The sequence below is a fragment of the Taudactylus pleione genome, unplaced genomic scaffold, assembly GCF_031769625.1.
Source record: "Taudactylus pleione unplaced genomic scaffold, aTauple2 ptg000752l, whole genome shotgun sequence".
NCBI classification, from domain to species: Eukaryota; Metazoa; Chordata; class Amphibia; order Anura; family Myobatrachidae; genus Taudactylus; species Taudactylus pleione.
The window spans coordinates 365814-392438 of NW_028285154.1; the positions used below are offsets into that span (position 1 = coordinate 365814).

At 43.1% G+C, this 26625-nt stretch overlaps 1 protein-coding gene and 1 pseudogene across 1 annotated transcript in view; one reads left to right on the forward strand and one right to left on the reverse strand.

The window, feature by feature from the left end:
* Positions 1-7332: 7332 nt before the first annotated feature.
* The window catches only part of WNT9A (Wnt family member 9A), a 193158-nt gene continuing 173865 nt past the window's right edge, over positions 7333-26625 (reverse strand). Inside the window, exon 5 of the mRNA XM_088457286.1 lies at positions 7333-7830. Within this exon, the coding sequence (XP_088313412.1) occupies positions 7357-7830 (474 nt within the window). The 3' untranslated portion in view covers positions 7333-7356. The remainder of the gene's footprint in view (positions 7831-26625) is intronic.
* Positions 13748-17169, forward strand: LOC148477069 (uncharacterized; annotated as a pseudogene).

Below are 26625 nucleotides of genomic sequence, written 5' to 3' on the forward strand. Positions count from 1 at the left end.
ACTCCCTTCATCATAAAAATACCCTCTTAAGTACACAAATGAAATTTCAGAAGCTAAATTCATATTTTCACCTTTGATTCATCAAAGCTGGCCTAATTTCAAATAGTGAAAACTATTAACTTTTTAGAAATACAGGAACCCATGGTGGTACCTGCAAAATTCCAAGCACATAAATAGTGAGGGATGTTACATTGCACATTATTCTTTAATTATTCATTTTCTGAATGGTTTATTAAAATCAGTGGTAGGTCTTATAGCTATACACCTTCCGTAGAGCTATAGGTTGCCTCAAAGACTTAAGGAGCTGATGACTCTACAACCGCTGCTAGATAACAAAGCATAATGGGATTTCTAGTTCAAGAACAAAATATACATAGTGTCTACCTCTTCTCTTATAAAACAGAATCAACCTAGTCTCTTAAACATAAAGAAAACATTTTTCCTTAACACAAATTGAAGTTATCTGCATAAAAGTATATAAAAATGTGTATTTCTTTACCAATAGCCAATTGTTATTCAAATATATTGTACGAAATCCAATATTTTAGTACAGTTAAGGACCAGAAATAAAAGTGGGTCCTAAAATTACAAAATGGTTTGTTCTGAACCAATTACAAATGCCCTGAATTTGAGTGTGGGGAAATGCAAAGTTGGCCAATACAAGTCATCCATACAGGTACATTTCAGATAGGGAATAGGAAATATGAAAAACAAAATGTGTTGAATACTTTAAACCGAAATAACTTTAAATTGAATCATGGATATATTTTCACGTATATTTTTAGGGTACTTTAAGGATGTGCTGATTTCTTTTTTTTGTCTGTTACACTGTATGTAGAACTTTTTTTTCTACTACTGACTTCCATAATTTTTAGATAGGAATGTTACTGTAATTCATTAAAGGAGATGTTGAACCCATCTGCCAATCCCACATTTTGACTCTGGCTGACACAGTCAGTTGCAGCAATCAGAAAACAATTACATATCTGCACAACGCAGCTATATTATGTTTTGTCCATTTTTTATGTTTGTGGTGGCAACTAGAAAATATTTAAAAAATGTTGCTCATCCCCTTTAATAATACAAGTAATGTAGCAACTATTGCAATAGAAAAGGTGAAGCATTTGATGTCAATAAAGAACATTTAAGAAAAAAAATGACCAAAATCAAGGTTTTTCTTTTTAATTTCTCTTTGCTTTTCTTGTAGCACTGACATATATACAGTAAAATATGGTATGTCTGCAGTTTTGCTAATTGTTTCTCATATAGAAATTATTATATATTTTAGTAATTATTTTCATTAAAAGGTCTTTAATAAGAATATGCCTCAGCAAACAGAATTTAAGTGCAACTTACAAAGATTATTTTACAAAATATATTTTCTTATAAGGACATTTATAATGTTTTCTGTACATTTTAAGTTTGTCTAGAATAATTCACTCTTCTTAATTAAAAAAAAGTATCAAGAAATAATTAAGAATAAAACAAGGGAAATATTAAATACAGATTAACATAATTTTAATATTATGGAGGGATGATACAAATAGTGTGATTGGAAAATTAAAATATCTGGCCTTTCCTCCATGGGAGGTTGGTTAGTTTTTATTGAAAAATATTATTAAAGCACTCATAAATAATTTTAAACCATTTGGTGTTGAACATATAAATATTTGCCATATCTCAAAAAAATTATCACCCCACTGAAATATGCTGTATGTAAGTAATATTATTTATTATTGTCAAATTAAATTTTAAATTAAACAAATTACAAAAGTTATTTATTCTGTAATAGTTGAGTAATTACTTGTCTCCAATGTGATTGCAATAAATGTTTGCAAATATTAAGACATTAATGATTCTAAATCAGTAATTTCCCATAAAACATATTTTTGTATGTTATATATAGAATTATTAAATATGCCATTGTTTTTTGAACATTTTTTAATATTTCCCTGTTTTATTCCATGTCTATGGGAATCCAAAGTAAAGAAAAATATTTATTTTACAATATACATATATATACAGTATAAAACAGTATACACTCATTGCTAACTTGTATTAAAACATTTTAGAATTTACAAGAGCTCATAAATGTGTAATTTTATGTGAATAGAAAATGGGGATTTGGGAAACACTCTGATTTATGTAACAATCTGTATATTTGACCTTAAGTCTCTCTAAGTCTTATATGTGGTATGTACAGAGGTGAAAGGATAGCAATGTCTATATAAACAATACAGTTTAAACCCTCATAAAGTAGAGGGATTAACATAATTAATAGGGTTTCAATAGCATTTCGACTGGGAAACATAAAAATGCATATGAAAGGCTTTCTTTCAACTTTTCTTTTCGATATAATTTGATATACAAAACAAAAGCACACACAATACAAAATAATAAGGCACACAGGTGCAAACATTTTTGTATAAAAATTTCTATTACAAAAATAGCAAACATACTCTGAGTTTGCAAGTAAGGAAACATATAAGTACATAGTAATTTCCAGAAAAGGCCAACATATCATATGCTTAATAGTTGATAAAAAAATAGTAATAATGATGCTTGTTTCCCCTGTTATATTGTGTAGACATGAGAATACTTAAAATATATCTAATAAACAAGCATAATTTGGTAATAACCAAATTAATCTGGAAAAAAAAACACAGGTGATTGTTTATTTGTGATATATTAATTAAAAAAAACCTATATACTTTTACACAAAGACATTGAAAAACAAATTGTCAGATGTTACTGAAGAATGTATATGGCATTTATAGCTTTCATAGTCTGAGCATCCGACTCAAGGGCCCCTAAGCACATTGATTATGTTGCTTTCTGTGCCAAGATATTTGGTTGTGCATTTTTACTTTTCAGGCTAAAGAATATCTGAAAAAATCATCGGGTACTATCCTATCCTCATTTGAAAAGTATATTATAGTTTTGATACTAGAGGTAATCATCCCAGTTACTGATAGAGAAAATTATAACATCTGAATGTCAAACGCAGAAGTGTAACTATAATAGTAGGTACAATTTAAGATAATTTTTTCAAACATACCTATAGCAAAATGATGGAGGTCTCACACCTGGCACCCTGTTGAAAATGATATACAGGCACCCAAACATTGTATTCACTGGGCATGGAGAATTTTAAGAGAGGAAAGGGCTATGCTTGTAATCCAATACAAGATTAAGTAATTTCCAAAACATTTAGGGTCTAATGCACCAAAGAGCACTATTGTCAATGAAAACATGAATTTTGGTCAAAGATAAGTCTTCTTTTTGCTTTGCCCTAAATATCAATAGGTCATCTTTGGTGATAACAATGCTGGTGGTAACTTTTGCATTGTGAAGCTTATATATAAATGATTGTAAAGGTACATTTTAAATAATTTGAAAAAAGTTTGTTTTCTTATGAATTTGGTCTAGTTTAATACAATGTTTAAACTTTTTTAGGTTTTACATTTTTTACCTTTTTGCAATTTTTTTAAAATAACATTCTATCTATTTTTAAACTTTTTTATTTTTATGCACCTGCAAAAACTGGCACACAAAATTTTTAAGTGTACCCTTACAGCTACAGGCCAGTATCGCTTGGGTAGCTGAGTATTAGTGAATTGCCCCATGAATATTTTTCTTATAAAGCATCTGTACAGTAGCTATTTTTTTTTTTAAATTGGTCTTTTCCTTGTGACTGGAGATCAATCGATCAATAGCCCCAGTGTTCTCTTGCAAAAAACTCCAGGCACTAAAATGCTTGATAGGACTGTATATTGGTACTATAAGGGAAGTAGACCTGTGCCAGTTTGCTAATTATAAAGGGGAAAACATACAAAAGAGCCATTCACACCCCATCTATCATTGATACCCCCTTTAAATAAAAAAGTGTGGTTAAAGCAATATAATTTCTTTATTGCCATCACTGTCAGGCACTAAAAAATACACAATGTTTTTTTTCTATATCACCTTCCCGTCCTGCACTGGACTAGTTGATACTTGTGCCAAAGCCAGTGGACCTTGATAACATTCTAGTGATACTGTAAATTGGAGCCTGTGACCCAATGTGTTTATGAACAGCCTTAAAGGCAGAGTCACATCCAAGATTTTATATTTTAAGTATAGAGCACTTGGAAAATAATACACTAGCCAATGACTGCAACATAATTCTGCTTAAAATATCTTAATATTTCTCCTGCACACATTAGGGAAATTGAAAATTCTTTAAATAAAAATAAACATATACTGTATATGGGAACCATGCATGGTCATGGATCCTTGAGCCTTAACTTAATTCCTTTTTCTTAGAGTGCAAGTGTTCAAGGGAACCAATCACCACGCATAGCACAGTCAGTCATTGTATCACGAATAAGAGGCAGCCTCCATGCCACAGTGACCTATTCCTAGTAAACTGATAAGACTGTAGTCTCAAATTTTGGTTGCGCTCATAAAATGGCTGCTTCTACAGTAGGAAACTTTAAATAGATCTAGATAAACTTGACTTTTTGACAACTACTTTACAGTAACTGTAACTGCATTTGCATACTAAAGGTTGAGTGCTAGCTATTGTCAATGTAGGAAACTGAAATTTCTTGTTAGAGTTTGTTTGTTTTCTTTCAGATTTTGTAATACCACAGGAAAATTAAACCAACTATATACAATATATAAACAGGAAAAGCAATATATCCACATTGTCATAAATACATTTTAAATACAGAAAGCAACTAGGCTTCAGTGCGTGAAATACTATACTCATAAGAGCTTTGCCCGCTCAGTAGTTCATTCATCCTCTCCTGCACACTTTGCATTTCCTGGGACTATTGAAAATATGTCGAAAGAAAATCAGGGGCATTTGTGTTACTGATTCAGTCACCCAACGCGTTTCTCCCAAATCTCACAGACATGCATTATCTTCAAAAGTACTGAAGGCACAAAATCTGTGTCTACTCAAACAAATATATATATATATATATATATATATATATATATATATATATTTAAAAATGGATTATAAAAAAAATGTTTATTGCTGTTAATAATTGAATGTAATACCACATTAAAACCATAGTAAGGTCCTTCAAAATGCTTTTGAATAAATAAACGTTATACATGTGTGTGTACATTGTATATATATATATATATATATATATATATTTCACACTGAATACAGTTTTGACCTTTAATGACCAGATTATTGCTATTTACTTTATATAGTTATTAAATATTTATGGATTTGGTCACTGCTGTGAAGTCCATATGTATGTTAGTGAAAAGCCTTGCTGTGAAATGTGTTGTGCAGATATTAATGATGCTCTGGGAGGTTGGGGGGAAGATTTACTGGAGACGGTCATTAGTTTTGGTGGTTAATGTCTAGTCTCAGTACCGGCTGGTAGGTAAACACAAAGTAAAAGTGGCTTTGATGAATTGTTGGGAACCATAAGGGACTCAGCTACCTCTAAAACCTGAATTGCAACTTGTCCTTAATTATTTTTTAGCTACTGTCGTCTCTCTACCTGGGAAACTTTTGCGTGCTGCAGAAGCGTGAATCCAGTGCATTATACAGCACGGAAAATGTGGCAGTTACACACTGAACTATTATGCAATAGATCTGTCCTCTTACTTCCTTACAAATTCTAGTGAGTGTTTTACAGCTCATTGTGGAGAACTACTTGTCTACTAAAAAGTGAGCCTTGATCAGGAATAAAAAAAAAAGACTATAGATTAGACTGTATAGGGTCCAAACAGGCTTACACAAAGTAAAATGATCATTATTTAATGCTTGATTAGGCTACACTTTATTGTAAGAAGGAATACGGTATCTGCCCCTGATTAACTCATACACATATTTGGATGTATCTGACGATACCGACCAACGGAATTTTAAATTCAAAACTGGGAATGGACGTATCCTGGGAATAACATGTAACAGTTCCGCTAGTGAAACTGAAACAGACATTGAATTCCCTTTCATTATGCTAATATACACTTACACGGAGTCGTCTATGTTTAGGATTAACCCAAGAAGCTTTTTCATGTTTCTAAAACTTTTAAGTAAGTAACATTCATTAGATCAGGTCTCATATATATATATATATATATATATATATTAAATATTTGCTTATTTCACAGTTTAGCAATTGGCGAGGGATGTGCTCTTGTCTTTGTGTGGTTTGGAAAGATTTTATTTGGAAGATTTGTGTAGCTGGCACATTTTAAGAATGTCACCATAGTCTTAAATATACAGTAGTGGTTTTTATGAGGCTAATACAGGATCTATCATACTGCTCCTAGCATTACAGTAAGTGGAATGATGTGATAATACATACATATCTCATTCTCTCGGATTAGCCTGGATTGTCAACTTGCTTTTAACCAAGATTTCCGTGTCATTGATTTACATTAAAACATAAAATGGATACTGGGCAAACATGTATAATTGTGATCTATGAAAATAGGACTGTTAAAGAGCTGTATATTAAACCTCCACAGGGTCACTTTTAATCAAGGTAATAAAAAAAAAATAAAAAAAAAAGCAAAATATACGTCTATATATTTATATATTTATACAATGAAAAATAAACTTTTCTAGTGGTTTTTAAGACAGTGATAGTGCTAAAAAAAAAAGGCATCTGGATTTCACCGATGCTGTAATCTAAAGACAACTCACTTTGTAAGCTATGTTGATCTTTACTCGTCTACGATGTGATACGATGGCGCAACATCTAATCATAAATTCAATTTCTTTGCGACGACCAAAAAAGTAATTTTGGCCATGCACGTTTTTTTTTTTTTAATACACCAGCATCCTGCAGCAAACAAAAAAAGAGAGAAGAAAAAAAACCATCGCGATGGTCTGCGGGTGACACTTGTGTAACCTTGTACTGAAATAAAAATATGTAAAAAAAATCCAAAAAAACACACACACGCGCTAAACTGGAGAATAGAATTGTTCCCTTCTCATCCAGTTAATATTAGAGTTGTCTTTTTCTGTACTAGCAACGTTAAGTTTGTCTCCAGTCAGAGATCCAGGAGTAACTTACTAGACGGCATCACCATTTAACGAACCTAAATGTTCACAGAGGCTAGCGAAAACAGAAAGGACGGCGAGATGACCAATGTTATATAACATGGCATGAAATGACCACTATCTAACCAGGCACTAATTTGTTATACTTGAAAGGTCCCACCTCACCCTACAAAACTCAGAACACCAACAACAACACAATTGGGTACATCTGTACCCGTCAAAGTGCTTGTGTCATAATATAGCCCTCCAATAAGTCCATCAAACCCTGTTTTTTTTTTTTTTTTCGTATGCTGTGATGGTGTCGTAAAATCTCCGCGGACCACAGGAGTCAGTTAGTCTTTGCAGGTATATACCTCCTCTCTCTGCGTGCACTGTTTACACTCCACATAGCAGCACCAGCGGACCTGACACTGGCAGGGCCTCGTCACCACCTTGCTCTGAGTGTTGTGCCCACGTCCACAGCAAATACTCTCGCAGTTTTTGTCTTTGTAACACCTCCTCCCCGAAGTTCCGGGGGAATATTTGCTCATCAGGCAAAAGCTTGGCGAATCGTCAATGTAAACTAGGTCTGTAGTCCTGGGGATTTGGTCACTATGCCCAGAAATGGGCTTCTTGGGCGGAGATATGTCCCCTTCTCCAGTAGCTTCATTGGTGGTGCTCCCTACTTTCAGCGAAGTCTCATACTTTTGCTTCAGCTGCTTTCCGATTTCGTGAAAAGGAGACAGCTGTCTCCAACACGTGCGGACTGTGCAGGAACCAGACACTCCATGGCATTTGCAGGTGGTCTTCACTCCGGATTTTATCACCTGAAAATGACAGAAATTAAAAAGTCAGCAGCATAAAAATGAGAAGAGGAAAAGGCTGATTTGGCTGAAATTCCAAAAACTTTCTATCGTCAAATGATAGATATCACCCATAAACTTAAACTAAACTTAACTAAAATAAACACACAAGACCAAGTTATGCCGTTTAAAATTAAATGGTCAGCTTTATTTAGTTACAATGGTAGGTATGGTGGCAGGAGAAAGAACGGCAAACAACCAGCGTCCACTTGTCTTAGGCCAACTTGCGAGGGCCAACTAAACCCAGACAAGGGCAAGTGTGATCATAAAACTTGCAAGGGCCAACTATCCCTTTCACAGCAAGTGATGCGTCCCCAACACCCATGCCAATGCACCATTCATCCTGCTCGGCCGAGAGGTGCCGCTGACCCCAATAGGGTGAAATCAGCCTAATCAGTGCATTGAATGGGTGCGCACCGCTATTACTGCCACAAGATGGACGCTTCAATATTGCCGGTCTTTCCCTGCTATGAAATAAAGCCGACAGAAGACATAATAGGGGAGGGAGGGAGATCAAATTCAAAGAGGCATCTTCCACACACCCTTTCACATAACACGCCCCCTAACCTCTCATCCTATCACAACACCCTCTCACCTAACAAGCCCCCTAATCTCTCATCCTATCACCATACCCTCTCACATAACACGCCCCCTAACCTCTCATCCTATGACCACACCCTCTCACCTAACATGCCCCCTAATCTCTCATCCTATCACCACACCCTCTCACATAACACGCCCCCTAACCTCTCATCCTATCACCACACCCTCTCACATAACACGCCCCTTAACCTCTCATCCTATCACCACACCCTCTCACATAACACGCCCCCTAACCTCTCATCCTATCACAACACCCTCTCACCTAACATGTCCCCTAATCTCTCATCCTATCACCACACCCTCTCACATAACATGCCCCGTAACCTCTCATCCTATCACCACACCCTCTCACATAACACGCCCCTTAACCTCTCATCCTATCACCACACCCTCTCACATAACACGCCCCCTAACCTCTCATCCTATCACCACACCCTCTCATATAACACACCCCCTAACTTCTCATCCTATCACCACACCTTCTCACATAACACGCCCCCTAACCTCTCCTCCTATCACCACACCCTCTCACATAACACGCCCCCTAACCTCTCATCCTATCACCACACCCTCTCACATAACACGCCCCTTAACCTCTCATCCTATCACCACACCCTCACATAACACGCCCCCTAACCTCTCGTCCTATCACCGCACTCTCTCACATAACATGCCCCCTAACCTCTCATCCTATCACCACTCCCTCTCACATAACACGCCCCCTAACCTCTCATCCTATCACCACACCCTCTCACATAACACGCCCCCTAACCTCTCGTCCTATCACCGCACTCTCTCACATAACATGCCCCCTAACCTCTCATCCTATCACCACACCCTCTCACATAACACGCCCCCTAACCTCTCATGCTATCACCACACCCTCTCACATAACATGCCCCCTAACCTCTCATCCTATCACCATACCCTCTCACATAACACACACCCCTAACCTCTCATCCTATCACCACACCCTCTCACATAACACGCCCCCTAACCTCTCATCCTATCACCACACCCTCTCACATAACACGCCCCCTAACCTCTCATCCTACCACCACACCCTCTCACATAACACTCCCCCTAACCTCTCATCCTATCACCACTCCCTCTCACATAACACGCCCCCCTAACCTCTCATCCTATCACCACACCCTCTCACATAACACGCCCCCTAACCTCGGCCCTATCACATCTGCCAACCCACTGTCAAACAAAAAACAAACATCCTTAACTTTATTAACCCCCTCTTTCTCTGACTAGAAGTTTATGTGCCCTCGGTTCTAGCCCAAACCTCCGTTATATATATTGCAAATAAAAAGATTCTACCAATTCTGGTGATCAAGGGGAAGATGTATCAAATTTCGAAGAGAGATAAAATGGAGAATCTGACCACGTATGGCACTGCGTTTGCACACCGCGATCCATAGGATTGCTTGGTGTGAACGTGGCCGCGGCCTGGTGTACCCTGGCACACGTGTGTGCTGCAAGTTGCATGACACGATGCGTGTGCACGTTTGCCGTCAAAGCGGCAAAGATGGAAGAGGACACATCTGTACCTTGGTGACACCTGGTGAGGTTGAGACAAGCATCCACAAAGCCACGCCCTCTTATGTGTGATTGTCTTGGGGGCATGACCGCATGTCACGGCACACACTGGGCTTACCCAGCGCTCCGGCAGCTGCCGGGGGCAGCCCACGGCCTCCCCCCTTGCCTCTCTGTGCAGTGTGGCTGCTCGGTGGCACCAAAACAGCAGAGCAGCTCTGCTATATTGGTGTCACCCCCTTGGATGGTGTCACCCCCCGCACCAACTAGTGATGCCACTGGATGCAAGATGTTTGCATGGTATGCAGTCTTGATGTCGGCATTTATCATGTCAACATTCATAATGTCGGCACCAGAATGTGAACAGTTATGAAGACGGCATGGTTAAAACGGTTCTCTCATACCTTAGCCCTATATTGCTAACCTGTTTGGCTGGGGTGGTACAACTAGTTTCGTCCTAATTGTTGTTTTTTTTAATTATATTGTTTCTTTTTCGGACATGTGGAAAATGCCGACTCAAACAAAATATCGACACATGACATGTCGATATAGTAAAACTGTTGATATTAGCTTTAGGGTTAGGGTTAAAGGCTACTGTTAGGCTCAGGTAGTCCTATTTTCCAGGAGGAACTCTCAGTAACTGTCCTGGGCCAAAATGTATTTTCCATAAGATAACTTTTATTTGAAAGCCCCTTTTGAGTGCCTACTTTTCTATATACTATATATGTTTGTTTTTCTATAGCTCCACCCCCAGTAGCTCCACCCACAGTTCCTGAACCTATTTTTCCAGAAAATGTGCCTGGGGCTTAGGCGTACCTGAACACTACATTGTCAACATTTCATCAGTGTTGACATGGTGAATGTAGATATGTTCTCCGTCGACATTTGATGTCAGGTTAATTCGAACTGGTTTGCATGTGCTGCTCTGCGAAAAAAATTTTATGGTCAGAAAACAGACTAGGAAACACTTCCCTGTACTCTCTGCAGAATGTTTGTGATCCTAAGAACATACAAGATACGGATGTGTCCACATACACCTATCCTCCGTGCGCTACAAATCGCGTAACACATAATGCCTGGGCGCAGGGGTTAAAGTGGCCAAGAATGGGGCGGAACTGCCTTCTGTCACTTCTATTTGAAGACGGAACCAAGCCCACCTAACCCCGGCGCCGCAGGGAGGCTCCATTTGCCGTGCGCCCGCTGAGATTTTGTTACCAGCGGACGCCCGGCTCCCTCCCCGCAGCGCCACACCTGAGCTCTGGCTTCTGACTCCCGCAATGCACTATGGGAGAGACACAGACAATCCTGCACCTTTAATTACAAATATAGTTTTCAGGTGCCTGTGTGAGGGAGGTGAGGTGTGATAAGGGGGGGTTACATGTATTTAATACTTCTTTCAGATGCAACATGCCCCCACGTTAGTCGTGCCCCCAATTCAGTACAGGCGGGGGGTGGGCGCTGAAACACACACTTGCTCCAGACACCATGGCACCTAGCTACACCTCTGGTCATGATTAAATGATAGTTTTGCCCAGGTTGATCGAGTGGGAGGGGGGGGGATCCTGGGTGGATCAGGAACAATTTTGTATCAATGTTTATTTTTTTGCTGGGAGAGGGCTTAATGGTTAATTGTTAAAAGTAAAATGAAAACAAAAAACAATAATGTACATTAACCGGCAAGAACTATCCCCTTTTACCGCTACAGTATGTGAGGATTACTGTACATACAGGAGAGTGATGACGAAAGCCAGACACGGTTAATCAATAATAGTTCACAGGAATCTCTTTGCTTCATGGGAACTTATCTACGTCTCATAGTTCTTCGGCTATAAAGAGATTTTCATTCACCTGCCTCCTCATTCAAGGAAGAATCCATTTACCAGTGTTTGCTAACACCAAACACCGGACAAGGAAAACACAGCGCAATTTCTAAAGGGACAATTGGCTTCCCGTGACTAATGTATGCGTGGTGTGATCAGGTTATTCGTGACTTCTGACGTCACGCTGAAAGAGGTCGAAGGATGAAGGTTAACGGGCACGTGGGCTGTGCCAATATTCCAGTAAATGCAGCATAGGAAACCAGTGACCTGAGACATGAGGCACTTCACGCCTCACATAATGTCACCGCTTCCTAGTGGCTCATGTCTCAGTGATGTATTTCCATGACATTGATGGGTCCATGAATTGGTTTAACCCCCTCCCCAAAACTGCCCACTTCTAAGTTGTAAATGGAAAGAGTTATACATATAACTAAAGATTAGGCAGCCGTTGTTGGCTGAACTACAACTCCCAGCATGCTCTGTCTGCCACTGCTGATTTTAGGAAGAATACATTTCTCAGACTGAACTCAACAAGCGGGGAGTCTTCTGCAAGGCATATATCAGCTCTCAGGCATGTATTTCTGTAGTCGCGCTTGAAAGACAAGGAAAACGTGAATAAATATTTATTGACAGTTACTTTATGACTTAGCTGTGAAAGTCCTGCGTGAAGCAGTCGGAATGGCACTCGGGCGTGGAGCTCAGTCTGGGATTCCGCCAAAACTTTGATGTTGCATAGACCGTTTCAGAAAAACGCTTCTATGTATCACGAGCAGAGCCAACAATTACACCTCACCGTGTGACAGCGGAGACCTTGACACATACACTACAACAACCCAATCACACACAGTAGTAGCCGTACGCAACGCCTGCTTACAAAGCGACGATTTATGTAGCATGGTCCCTGAGTCAGTCAGGGGCCGGTCGTCACACAGGGTGACTGACATATCAACGTGGATATATATCTTGTTCTATCGCTGGCAGCATGTGACTATCATGAGTAAAGTAACGAGAGGCTAATGCGTGTTACACCAAAGAGTCATTGTTAAGTGCAGGGAATCTATCGGTTACTTCATATAATAAGCCCCAGAAGGGCTGCAAGGAAAAATCTGCATTATGTGCACACTCTGGGGATTAATGTATGGGGTAGCAACACTCGATTTGATGGCTCATCCATCTATCCCTGCTCCAAACCATTAATAATATACAGTAACTGAGCTCCCCCCGTCGGGGCAAAATCTGTCTCATCACTATGCATATCTCTAAACTGGCTCCCCACAGGGGTGCCAAGAGGAGGGCGAGCAGGTAATAGTTACAGCCCCCCCCCCTCCCTCCCCAGCCCAAAACATGCCACTGTGTGCTGGGCTGCAGTGGGCCAGGGAGGCAGTCTCCTCTGTTTGCAAGAGGTGTGAGGGGAACAATCACCCTTAAACCTACCCTATTCCCACCTGTACTACACACACTAATTTACCATCACACCTAACCTACTGCCACCTATACTACTCACACTAATTTACCATCACACCTAATCTACTGCCACCTATACTACTCACACTAATATACCATCACACCTAACCTACTGCCACCTTAACTACTCACACTAATATACCATCACACCTAACCTACTGCCACCTATACTACTCACACTAATTTACCATCACACCTAACCTACTCCCATCTATACTACCCACACTAATATACCATCACACCTACCCTAATCCCATCTATACTACCCACACTAATATACCATCACACCTACCCTACTCCCACCTATACTACCCACACTAATATACCATCACACCTACCCTACTCCCACCTATACTACCCACACTAATATACCATCATACCTACCCTACTCCCACCTATACTACCCACACTAATTAACCATCACACCTACCCTACTCCCACCTATACTACCCACACTAATATACCATCACACCTACCCTACTCCCACCTATACTACTCACACTAATATACCATCACACCTAACCTACCTCCACCTATACTACCCACACTAATATACCATCACACCTACCCTACTCCCACCTAAACTACCCACACTAATATTCCATCACACCCACCCTACTCCCACCTAAACTACCCACACTAATATACCATCACACTTAACCTACTGCCACCTATACTACCCACACTAATATACCATCACACCTACCCTACTCCCACCTATACTACTCACACTAATATACCCTCACACCTCCCCTACACCCACCTATACTACTCACACTAATATACCATCACACCTAACCTACTGCCACCTATACTACTCACACTAATTTACCATCACACCTAACCTACTCCCATCTATACTATCCACACTAATATACCATCACACCTACCCTACCTCCCATCTATACTACCCACACTAATATACCATCACACCTACCCTACTCCCACCTATACTACCCACACTAATATACCATCACACCTACCCTACTCCCACCTATACTACCCACACTAATATACCATCACACCTACCCTACTCCCACCTATACTACCCACCCTAATATACCATCATACCTACCCTACTCCCACCTATACTACCCACACTAATTAACCATCACACCTACCCTACTCCCACCTATACTACCCACACTAATATACCATCACACCTACCCTACTCCCACCTATACTACCCACACTAATATACCATCACACCTACCCTACTCCCACCTATACTACCCACCCTAATATACCATCATACCTACCCTACTCCCACCTATACTACCCACACCAATTAGCCATCACACCTACCCTACTCCCACCTATACTACCCACACTAATATACCATCACACCTACCCTACTCCCACCTATACTACTCACACTAATATACCATCACACCTAACCTACTGCCACCTATACTACCCACACTAACATACCATCACACCTACCCTACTCCCACCTAAACTACCCACACTAATATTCCATCACACCCACCCTACTGCCACCTATACTACCCACACTAATATACCATCACACCTACCCTACTCCCACCTATACTACCCACACTAATATACCATCACACCTACCCTAATCCCACCTATACTACCCACACTAATATACCATCACACCTACCCTTCTCCCACCTATACTACCCACACTAATATACCATCACATCTACCCTACTCCCACCTATACTACCCACACTAATATACCATCACACCGACCCTACTCCCCCATATACTGTTTTTATTGTTTTATTGTGTTACTACACACTTTTATACCATCACACCTACCCTACTCCCACCTAAACTACCCACACTAATATTCCATCACACCTACCCTACTCCCACCTAAACTACCCACACTAATATACCATCACACATAACCTACTCCCACCTATACTACCCACACTAATATACCATCACACTTAACCTACTGCCACCTATACTACCCACACTAATTTACCATCACACCTACCCTACTCCCACCTATAATACCCACACTAATATACCATCACACCTACCCTACTCCCACCTATACTACCCACACTAATACACCATCACACCTACTCTACTCCCACCTATACTACCCACACTAATATACCATCACACCTACCCTACTCCCACCTAAACTACCCACACTAATATACCATCACACATAACCTACACCCACCTATACGACCCACACTAATATACCATCACACTTAACCTACTGCCACCTATACTACACACACTAATATACCATCACACCTATCCTACTCCCACCTATAATACCCACACTAATATACCATCATACCTACCCTACTCCCACCTATACCTACCCTACTCCCACCTATACTACCCACACTAATCTACCATTATACCTACCCTACTCCCACCTATACTACTCACACTAATATACCATCACACCTACCCTACTCCCACTTATACTACCCACACTAATATACCATCATACCTACCCTACTCCCACCTATACTACTCACACTAATATACCATCACACCTACCCTACTCCCACAGGGGTGCCAAGAGGAGGGCGAGCAGGTAATAGTTACACCACCACCCCCTCTCTCCCCAGCCCAACAGATGCCACTGTGTGCTGGGCTGCAGTGGGCCAGGGAGGCAGTCTCCTCTGTTTGCAAGAGGTGTGGGGGGAACAATCACCCATAAACCTACCCTATTCCCACCTATACTACCCACACTAATATACCATCACACCTACCCTACTCCCACCTATACTACCCACACTAATATACCATCACACCTACCCTACTCCCACCTATACTACCCACACTAATATACCATCACACCTATCCTACTCCCACCTATACTACCCACACTAATATACCATCACACCTACCCTACTCCCACCTATACTGTTTTTATTGTTTTATTGTGTTACTACACACTTTTATACTAATATTTTTTTTAATTAATTTACCTTGTATACTGCACACACCAGCGCTTAGTTACTACCCTTAGGGGCTAATACTCAACCTCCCTTAGTGGTGCCTAACCATAACCTCCCCTCCCTAGTGCCTTTCTCTAACCTCCCCCCCTACTGCCTAACCCTAACCCTCCCCCCTAGTGCCTAACCCTAACCTCCCCCCTAGTGCCTAACCCTAACCTCCCCCGTAGTGCCTTACCCAAACCACCCCTAGTGCCTAACTCTAACCTCCCCCTACTGCCTAACCCTAACCCCCCCTAGTGCGTAACCCTAACCTCCCCCCTACTGCCTAACCCTAACCTCCCCCCCTACTGCCTAACCCTAACCTCCCCCCTGGTTCCTAACATCCCCCCCCCCCCTAGTGCCTAACCATAACCTCCACTTCCCGCGTCCTAAACCTAACCCTCATGGGGGGGTGCCTAACCCTAACTTCCCCTCCCCAAATCTTAACCCTCCCCGGGGTGTGCCTAACCCTAATCTCCCCCCAGGGGTGCCTAAAACTAACCCCCCTATCCCTTGGCTGTTTCAGCGGGGCGCCCTGGCCTATTTCTGAAGGGCAGAAAGCACCCTGCCCTCCAACGCGGAAACAGCCTGAGGGTTCTGTCCAGGGAAAACGGCAGAACAGCGGTCACCGCCGGTGAATAGGCATCCATTCACAGAGACCACAGCGCTTGGGGGCTGCTCGGCATGTCCAAGAGTGCCGGGCACGCCACCGAGAGTGACGAAAACGGGATGCTTCATAGAAACACAACAACTTTTCATTGGCCACGCCCCCTTTTCGGTCGCGCAGAAGTGCCCTTGCTCTAGGTCCGGTGCCCTGCCTGCCGCCGGACCTAGAGTGAACTCTATTGGTGCTTCCTCTCGTCTACCCTACTCCTATCTATACTACCCACACTAATGCCACATTACAATTGTCCAAATCTCCGTTCTAAATTACCCTCATCCCCTTCTTTTAGCTGTGCCCTCTTCCAAAGAGTATTCATGCTCCTTCATAAACTGGGTCTTCCCTACCTTTTGTTTTCATTTCCGCATTCATCGTGTCTACCCTACGTCTGCGGTCACATGACCTTGGATGCGAGCTCTTTGCTCTGTCTCTGGCAGGCACACAATTGTGCTGCGCCCACAAGAACCCTGACACATTGGCACTTTCTGTGAAAAGCGCTTGTAAGGCAAGGGCAGAGTCGCAGAACAAATTTAGACGCGCAGTAGCAGAAATGTGAGTGGCGCTCCTGGATGGTGACTGGCAGATAACATGGGGAGTGGATAAAAAGACACATGGAGATATTGGGGTCTATTTACTAAGCAGTGTTAGGAGACAGAGTGAAAAGTGATAAGGTGCCAGCCAATCAGCTCCCAACTGTCATTTTTCAAGCACAGCCTGTGAGATGACAGTTGGGAGCTGATTGGCTGGCACCTTATCACTTTTCACTCTGTCTCCTAACACTGCTTAGTAAATAGACCCCATTGTATGTTATGCAGGTGCGTCACTAAAAGCGGTTGCGTACAGAGACTGTGCATCTCACACAGGAGCCCACGCTCAGACGGAGCTACTGCACATTCCATGGGGCTGGTGCGAGTTTCCGTGGTGCAAAAGGTCGAGCTCCTAAAGACGCATTAGACGGTACTTGGCCATCTGTAGGCGCTGCAGACTCTGATGTATGGGTCTACACCAGGAAAGGGCTTGGCATAAAACTGCAGGCGCCACTGCGTTAACTGACGCAAGGTCGTCGCGACTCTCAATCAGCCCCGCTATCCGCAATAGTTCACTGTCACTTTTCCTAGTCCATGTTCTGCAAATCAGCTGTGTTTTAGATTTCACCTGAGGTAAATAATGAGCTGGGTGACCCCCTCTCTCCCCCAATTCCCCCCCCCCCCCTTCTCCAGCTCATGATTAGTCTGGTAAGGAAAGAGAAAAAACATGAACAAATCCAACATTCTTCGGGAACGTCAGCTCTGGCGCACAGTTCACGGAGAGGAGAGACACGATACAGTGCGGAGATGGTAGAATGCCATGTCTTACTGGGTAACCGCATATCCCTGCAGGGCGCCCCTCACATTCGTGGGACATGCTTCGGCAAACACACCTCAGAGAAGGTCGGACCTCGGGGGATTAAGAAACTTAGCAACGATCCTGAATGCTGGTTTGGACGTCCTGCTTAATGATACTTTGCTGAGAAACATGGGCAACATTTAATTAAAACATCCCACACTCGGGCCGAGCGAAACCTCCGTGAACACGTTTAACTACTTCAGTGCTGGAGAGGACGCAGCAATCGTCTCATCTGCTATAACCAGGCGATGAGGAGGATTCACCAGGCAGATACTGTAGTTAAAAAGAATTGGCAGCTTCATTATGATTTATCTCAAAGGAAAACTATTAGGAACATTGGGGCCTATTCATCAACACTAAAATAACGTTTTTAAGGACATTTTCCTTAAATAACGTTATTTTAGTATTAATGAAGTATCTTAAAACAGGATATATCACTGATATCTCCTGACTAAGGGTGTCATTCAGACCCGCTCGTGAGCGGCAGTACGCTCGCAAGCGGGTCGATGTTCCCTCACTGCGCATGCGCACAACAGAGGGAGCTCCATCGTGCGCATGCGCGAGCCCCAGCGAGCGACGGGCTCTCCGTCGCTCCGGGTCTCGCACCAAAGGGGCCGTGCTGTCGATGTTGATTGACAGCATGCCCCCTTTGGTGGGCGTGCCGGGGGCGTGCCTGCCAGACGGAGGCGTTCCCATGGGAACGCCTACCGTCTCAAGCCGGCCCCACTGACATCACTAGTGATGTCAGTGGAAGTGATTTTGGCTCTGATACAGCCAAAATCACTCCAGGGCTTGCGGCAGCGAGACCCTACCGCAGGGTCTCCATCGCAAGCCCAATGGTCGCGATGGTCAAGACCATCGCGACCATCATCATGGACGCTCGCTATAGCTGTGGGCGGTAACCCACAGCTATGCGAGCGTCCATGAGGACGCTCCAAAAAAAGGTAGGAGGGCCCTGATTCAGAGCGAGCGCTCTGGTCACAGCGTTCTGCTCTGAATCAGGCCCTAAGTGCCCCTGCATTAATTTCCACACTCCCCGTACATTAGTACATTAGTATAGGGATATGGAAATTATGGTATTCATCAAATTCCGAAAATTATGTATTTTCGGAATTTGATGGAGTTACTATCCGCCACTGTGAGGTGGTGAATAGCAGGACAGACTTACCTGCTTCTAGCTCTTGAGGTCCCCCGGCGTCTCCCTCCGGCGCTCTGGTCCATCCTCTGGCTCCGGTGTCTGCTCGGACAGTGTTCTCCCAGCAGAACACAATAAAGTTTAGAAAAAAGAAAAGGGTTTTTTATTTTTAAACTGTACTGTGGTCTGCTGGGAGAACACTGTCCGAGCAGACACCGGAGCCGGAGGCAGCTGCAGCGGGCAGGTAAGTGTGGGACAGGGGGGAGGTATGCAGAGGGGGGGGTGGGGGACACACACAATGTTACCGCAGCTGTAGGCAGAGCTGTGCATGCGCTGGTTTTACAGATGTAACGGCGCATGCGCAGCACAGATTACAGCTGCGGTAAGATAGAGAGGGAAAACTATCTATTTCCCGAAAAGCTGTCATCGCAGAAATGACAGCTTTTCGGAATAGTTAGTTATGCGGAGGAGGAATGATGAATTATGTTATAAATGTTTTCTGGAACATTTTTTTCCCCCAATTATTACTCATTACTGACTTGCAAGCGCCCTCCTACAACTTTTACACTCTGTGCTCTCCAGCCATTTTTATATCATGGGGCGGAGTTGTTTATTTTTAATTGGTTGAGATACGACATACGCTGCTCTGCGGATACAATAAGAGGAGAGCAGAAGAAGCTTCTTGAATGACAGAACTAAAATAATATACCAGCCTGATGATATAAAAGCAGGACTGAAATAATATACCAGCCTGATGATATAAAAGCAGGACTAAAATAATATACCAGCCTGATGATATAAAAGCAGGACTAAAATAATATACCGGCCTGATGATATAAAAGCAGGACTAAAATAATATACCGGCCTGATGATATAAAAGCAGGACTATAACAATAAACCGGCCTGATGATATAAAAGCAGGACTAAAATAATATACCAGCCTGATGATATAAAAGCAGGACTAAAATAATATACCAGCCCGATGATATAAAAGCAGGACTAAAATAATATACCAGCCCGATGATATAAAAGCAGGACTAAAATAATATACCAGCCCGATGATATAAAAGCAGGACTAAAACAATAAACCGGCCTGATGATATAAAAGCAGGACTAAAATAATATACCAGCCTGATGATATAAAAGCAGGACTAAAATAATATACCGGCCTGATGATATAAAAGCAGGACTAAAATAATATACCGGCCTGATGATATAAAAGCAGGACTAAAACAATAAACCGGCCTGATGATATAAAAGCAGGACTAAAATAATATACCAGCCTGATGATATAAAAGCAGGACTAAAATAATATACCGGCCTGATGATATAAAAGCAGGACTAAAATAATATACCAGCCTGATGATATAAAAGCAGGACTAAAATAATATACCAGCCTGATGATATAAAAGCAGGACTAAAAAAATATACCGGCCTGATGATATAAAAGCAGGACTAAAATAATATACCGGCCTGATGATATAAAAGCAGGACTAAAAAAAACCCACAGATGAGTGTTTGAAAATAACAGTTAGGAACTGATTGGACTGTACTTTATCTCTCTCCATTTATCTCTTTCTGAGGCTAGATACATCTCCCCCTTTGTATTTAGTAGAGTCAGCCTTTATGTAAAATGGTTCCACAAGCAAAAGGGATCATTAGTGATGTGACATATATACACACACGTGTTATTGCTCATCTAGCCTCAATAAATACGCCACGCAGCGAGACATGTCTGGCTTGAGTGAGCCGCCAGGTACTACCAGCAGACTGTGCTGATTCATTTAATATGTGACGTGTATATCTGTGCGCAACCGAGACTGTAAACTGTACTTGGCGTGGAAAAAGGCTGTGGCCGCTGTATCCTAGCATTTTGCACGCTGATTGAGAGGGGATGTAGTTACTATGCCGACATGCGGCATCCCGGCGGAAGAAATCCCCGTGCCGGAATGCAGTGGCGTAACTAGGGCAGGGCGAACGTGGTGCGTTCCCTGGGCGCCGTTGGACCGGCAGCGCGCCACAGTACCGGCCCGCCCGCCCTATCTAGCTAGTGTAGCGCCGACCGCAATGAGTGCGGTCAGCGCTACACATTTACACAGGACCGGCGCTAGGCTTCCAGCGCCGGTCCTGTGATTCACACCTGAGCCCGTTCCCTCCCCCTGAGCGCTTGCCCAATAGTGCCAGGAGGCGGGCTCAGGCTGTGCATAACACACGCATCGCCGCCAGCGCTGGCGGCGATGCGTGTGTTAAACAGCAGCCAATGAGAGTCAGATAGACTCTCATTGACTGCTGCAGCACCCACTGCAAGAGCCGGGCTTCCGTCCGGCTCCTGCAGTGGATAATGGGACAGACGTCATGACGTCTGTCCCATAATGCTGAGCGCGCCAGCCCGGGCGGGAGCGGCGTCGCAAGCAGGACCAGGAGCAGAGATTCAGGTAAGTATATTTTTATATATATATATATATATATTTATTTTTTAACCTATCTGCACAACGGGGGAGGGGTGGCTACTACTGGGGGCGCCATTGGGAGGACCTCTACTGGGGGGGGCTACTCTACTGGGGACTACTACTTGGGGGGGAACTACCACTGGGGGCATTATAAAAGGGGCCTACTACTAGAGGCACTGCACTGGGGGGACCACTACTGGGGGCAATAATAGGAAGGGTCACTACAGGGGGCACTGGATAGGGGGGATCACTACTGGGTACCTGCATAAGGGGGCCACTACTGGGAAAACTTCATGGGGGGGGAGACTACTGCTGGGGGCACTATATAAAGGGCACTGCATAGGGGGAGGGACTACTACTGGGGGCACCATATAAAGGGCACTGCATAAGGGGATACCGCTACTGGGCGCACTGCATTGTGGGGACTGCTACTGGGGGCACTGCATAAGGGGGAACACTACGTGGGGCACTGCATTCAGGGGGGCCACTACTGGGAGTACTGAGTAAGGGGAACTAATTGGGGGCTGTATAAGGGGGACCACTACTGGGGATACTGTATAAGGGGCACTACTATGGGCCTGCATAAGAGGGACCACAACTGCATACTGGGGGTACTGTATAAGGGGTACTAATGGGGTTAAGGTGCATATGGATAGGAATGTTCAGCGTGAAAATAAAGGGGTGTGTCATGTTGACACGCCCCATTTTTAAGTGACCACGCCCATTTTCCCCCCCGCACATCTCGGGATGTTGGGGGGGTGGGGGGGTGGGGCTCCCTTTTCAAATTTGCCCTGGGCTCCAAATACCCTAGTTACGCCACTGCCGGAATACCACTACCCGGCTACAAGACCGGCACCGGAATACCGACAGTAGGTGCAGGGCCAGCTCTAGGCTTTGCTGCACCCAGCGCCATTCTGTGTTGCCGCCCCTTCCCTCCTCCGCTCACTCCCCCTGAAGTTACCAAATCACGATAGCGCTGGGAGTGAGGATGGGTGTTTCTAGCGCCCGCCAGATACAATGGCGCTCCGGGCGATAGCCCGGCTTGACCGTGCCTAGAGTCGATACTGAGTAGGTGACATCTCGACGGTGGAATCCCGACAGCCAAGATACCGAACATGAGTATAGCGGGGCTGGTTAGGACTTAGCCGCGGGAGGGGGGGGTTAGGTTTAGGCGTCATGGGGGAGTTAGGGTTAGGCTAGGGGAGGGGAAGGTTAGGTACCCCCGGGGGTGGGTTAGGCACCACTGGGGGGGTGGGGGTTAGGTTTAAGCAGTAAGGGGGAGGGTTAGGTTTAGGCATTAATGGGGATGGTTAGGATGGGAAGGGGGAAGAATTAGAGTCAGGATGTAGAAACAAAGGGTTAGGGTTAGGGGGACAAGGGGGGAGGGTAAGTATACTATTACTTACCTGACTCTTGTTATGATCCTGAGCATCGGGATGCCACTGTCGGTGTATTGACCGTCTTCCAGGATTTCATACCCATTCGGATTGAGAGACGCAGTCGCACACAGATATACAAGTGTCACATGTCACATTAATCAGCGCAGTCTGCTGGTGCGTCCTACTGACATCACATTGCAACTTAGTCACATTTTTGGCAAAAAAAAAAGACGCAAATAGGACGCCGGGGGCTAGCAGAGTCTCAAGGGACCCCGCGCGCTGAGAATGGCTATTTTCCGCGACTGCAGCAAAGACGAGTGAGGACACATCTGTAGGTAAAAGTTTATGGTAAAGGTCTAGTTGACAGCTGCCTGGGAACCCATCTGATGTGATCTTATTCAAATGGTTTTCAAAACAATGTAACTGGATGTTTTATATACTGTCGGTAGCTTAGCTATAGGGTCAGTGCTAGCAAGGAAATAGGAAGGGGTGTAAAAAGACCATACTTACAAACACATGAGCTCACGTCTGCCATGTGTGATCACACATTCCCCTAATGTCCAGGGACCGACACGTTTAAAAAAAAAAAGATTTGTTCCTGGAAATCTTTGTCCCTGAAATGTATCTTTCAGTATTCACAATAGTCTGTAAATTGGTGCCAACTCTCACTCCCTCTTACATCCCAATGTAAAGGAGCCCTAAGGCGGTTAGTAAGATATACGGTACTTGTTGATGGAAACACACGGATACTTTTCAGTAGTAACCTTATTTGAAAATGCAGATGTAGCCATAATGATCATTGCGCATTATAACCAATGCAGGGAATTGTACTGATGATTCCATTTGACTGTATAATATTACAGCTTCATAATGGGGGTAAGGTGCAATCAGGGAGATTGTCAGACTCTTCAGGGAGATTGTTACTATTTCAGGGAGTCTCCCTGACAATCGGGGGCCGAATTCAGTTCAATGCGAAGATGAATAGCCACAGGAGGGAGCTCGCGCAGCTATTCAATACACCGCGCTGTGTGCCTTGTCGGGAATTGGTTAAGTCAGAGAATGCCGGTTCTCGCAACTTAACCTGGGTGTTTAGGCACGAGAACCGGCATTCTCCGAATAAAGTGCCGCGCTAAGCCCGGCAAACAGCTGCGCGCTCGGCACGTTTGTTGGATTTCTCCTAGCATCCCCAGTGGAGTGCGAGAAGAAATCCTTTAGCCGCCCTAACAGCGCGATGCATTGAATAGCGGCAGGAGCTCCCTCCCACCACTATTCTGCTTTGCATTGAATTGAATTCTGCCCAGGGAGGGTTGGCAAGTATTTTATGGCCCATCTCCTTCCTGTCTTATTGCCAACTTATTTGTTATAGCTTGTAAATGTCTGCTGATGTATTATTACAGATAGAGGTCTTTTTCTTTGATTACATTTATTGTGTTGTTCTAATTTATTACTGGAATTAAGAGTAATTTGTGGCCCTTATCAATGTTAGAGGACCACCCATGAGGCCCATGAAGTGTCAGACTGCTTAACAGTGCCCTAGAGGGAGTATTACATGTGATGGAGTTACAGAGTATTTCTGGTTTATTTATAGCTCAGTAACTTACAGAACCCTTACATATATCAGGGGCGGCCTCCTGACATCTGTAAGTATCCCTTCCTTGTCCTAAGGTCAAAGTCATCTTTAACAGATAGGTTGCTGCTGTTTACATTTGAAGATGAGAGAGGGGTGAAGGGGGGGTACAGAGATAGATAGATAGATAGATAGATAGATAGATAGATAGATAGATAGATAGATAGATAGATATGAGATACATATGACATAGATATGAGATACATATGACATAGATATGACATAGATAGATAGATAGATAGATAGATAGATAGATAGATATGAGATAAATAGATAGATATGAGATAGATAGAGAGATAGATAGATAGATATGAGATAGATAGAGACATAGGGCCTGATTCAGACCCACTCGCGAGCGGATGTCCGCTCGCAAGTGGGTCGATGTTATGGACTGAGCATGGGGGAGCTCCGTCGTGCGCATGCGCCAGATGCGATGAGCGAAGGAAAGTCCTTCGCTCGTTGTGTCCGATCAAAGGGGGCGTGCTGTCAATGTTGATTGACAGCACGCCCCCTTTGGTGGGCATGCCGGGGGCGTGCCTCCCTGACGGGGGCGTTCCCGCGGGAACGCCTCCCGTCAGAAGCCGGCCCACTGACATCACTAGTGATGTCAGTGGGAGTGATTTTGGCTCTGATAGAGCCAAAATCACTCCGGAGCTTGCGGTTGAGAAACTCAACCGCAGGCTCCGGCTCGCAAATTCGATGGTCGCGATGGTCTCGACCATCGCGACCATCACAATGCACGCTCGTATAGCCTGTGGGTGGTGACCCACAGCTATACGAGCGTCCAGGAGGACGCTCCATGAAAATGGAGCCCGGCCCTCATTCAGAGCGTGCGCTCTGCTCAGAGCGTACGGCTCATAATGAGGGCCATAGATAGATAGATAGATAGATAGAAAGATATGATGTGAATGGCCAAATATTCTCTGTAAAGCGCTGCGGAATATGTGTGCGCTATATAAATAACTGGTAATAATAATAATAAAGATATGAGAAAGATAGATATTAGATATTACACAGAGAGATAGATATTAGACAGATAAATAGATATTAGATAGATAGATAGATATTAGATAGATAGATAGATATTAGACAGATAGATAGATATTGGATAGATAGATAGATAGATAGATAGATAGATAGATAGATAGATAGATAGATATTATACAGATAGATAGATATTAGATAGATAGATAGATAGATAGATAGATAGATAGATAGATAGATAGATAGATAGATAGATAATGAGATAGAATAGATATGAGATAGATAGATAGATAGATAGATAGATAGATAGATAGATAGATAGATAGATAGATAGATAGATATGAGTGGGAACTATTCACCTCTATCTCATTTTATATCTTGCAATGAGAACCACACACACAGTATTCCGCACAACACACTGTAAAGCAATTACAAGCTCTTGGAGATACATGCTTAGCTTAGTATAAGGAAAACACATCTGATCATCTCGCATTAAGAGAAGAAAAGCAATGAGCAGATTTGGAGATTCGGGAGCTAAGCTTTAATTATTTGCTTTTATTAGTCACACACAAAAGGACTTAAGTTAGCAAAAAAAAAAACGTAAGTGCCGGTGGTACGGGGGAATGGGCTCCCGTATCATTGCCTGAAATGGGACTTTCACAGGATAAACAGCTGAGCGTTATTTGGCAATAAAGGGGAAATTGTGTTTTTTATAAGAGGTCCTTTCACATCTCAGACGTTTCAATAAAGAGGAGACTGAAGA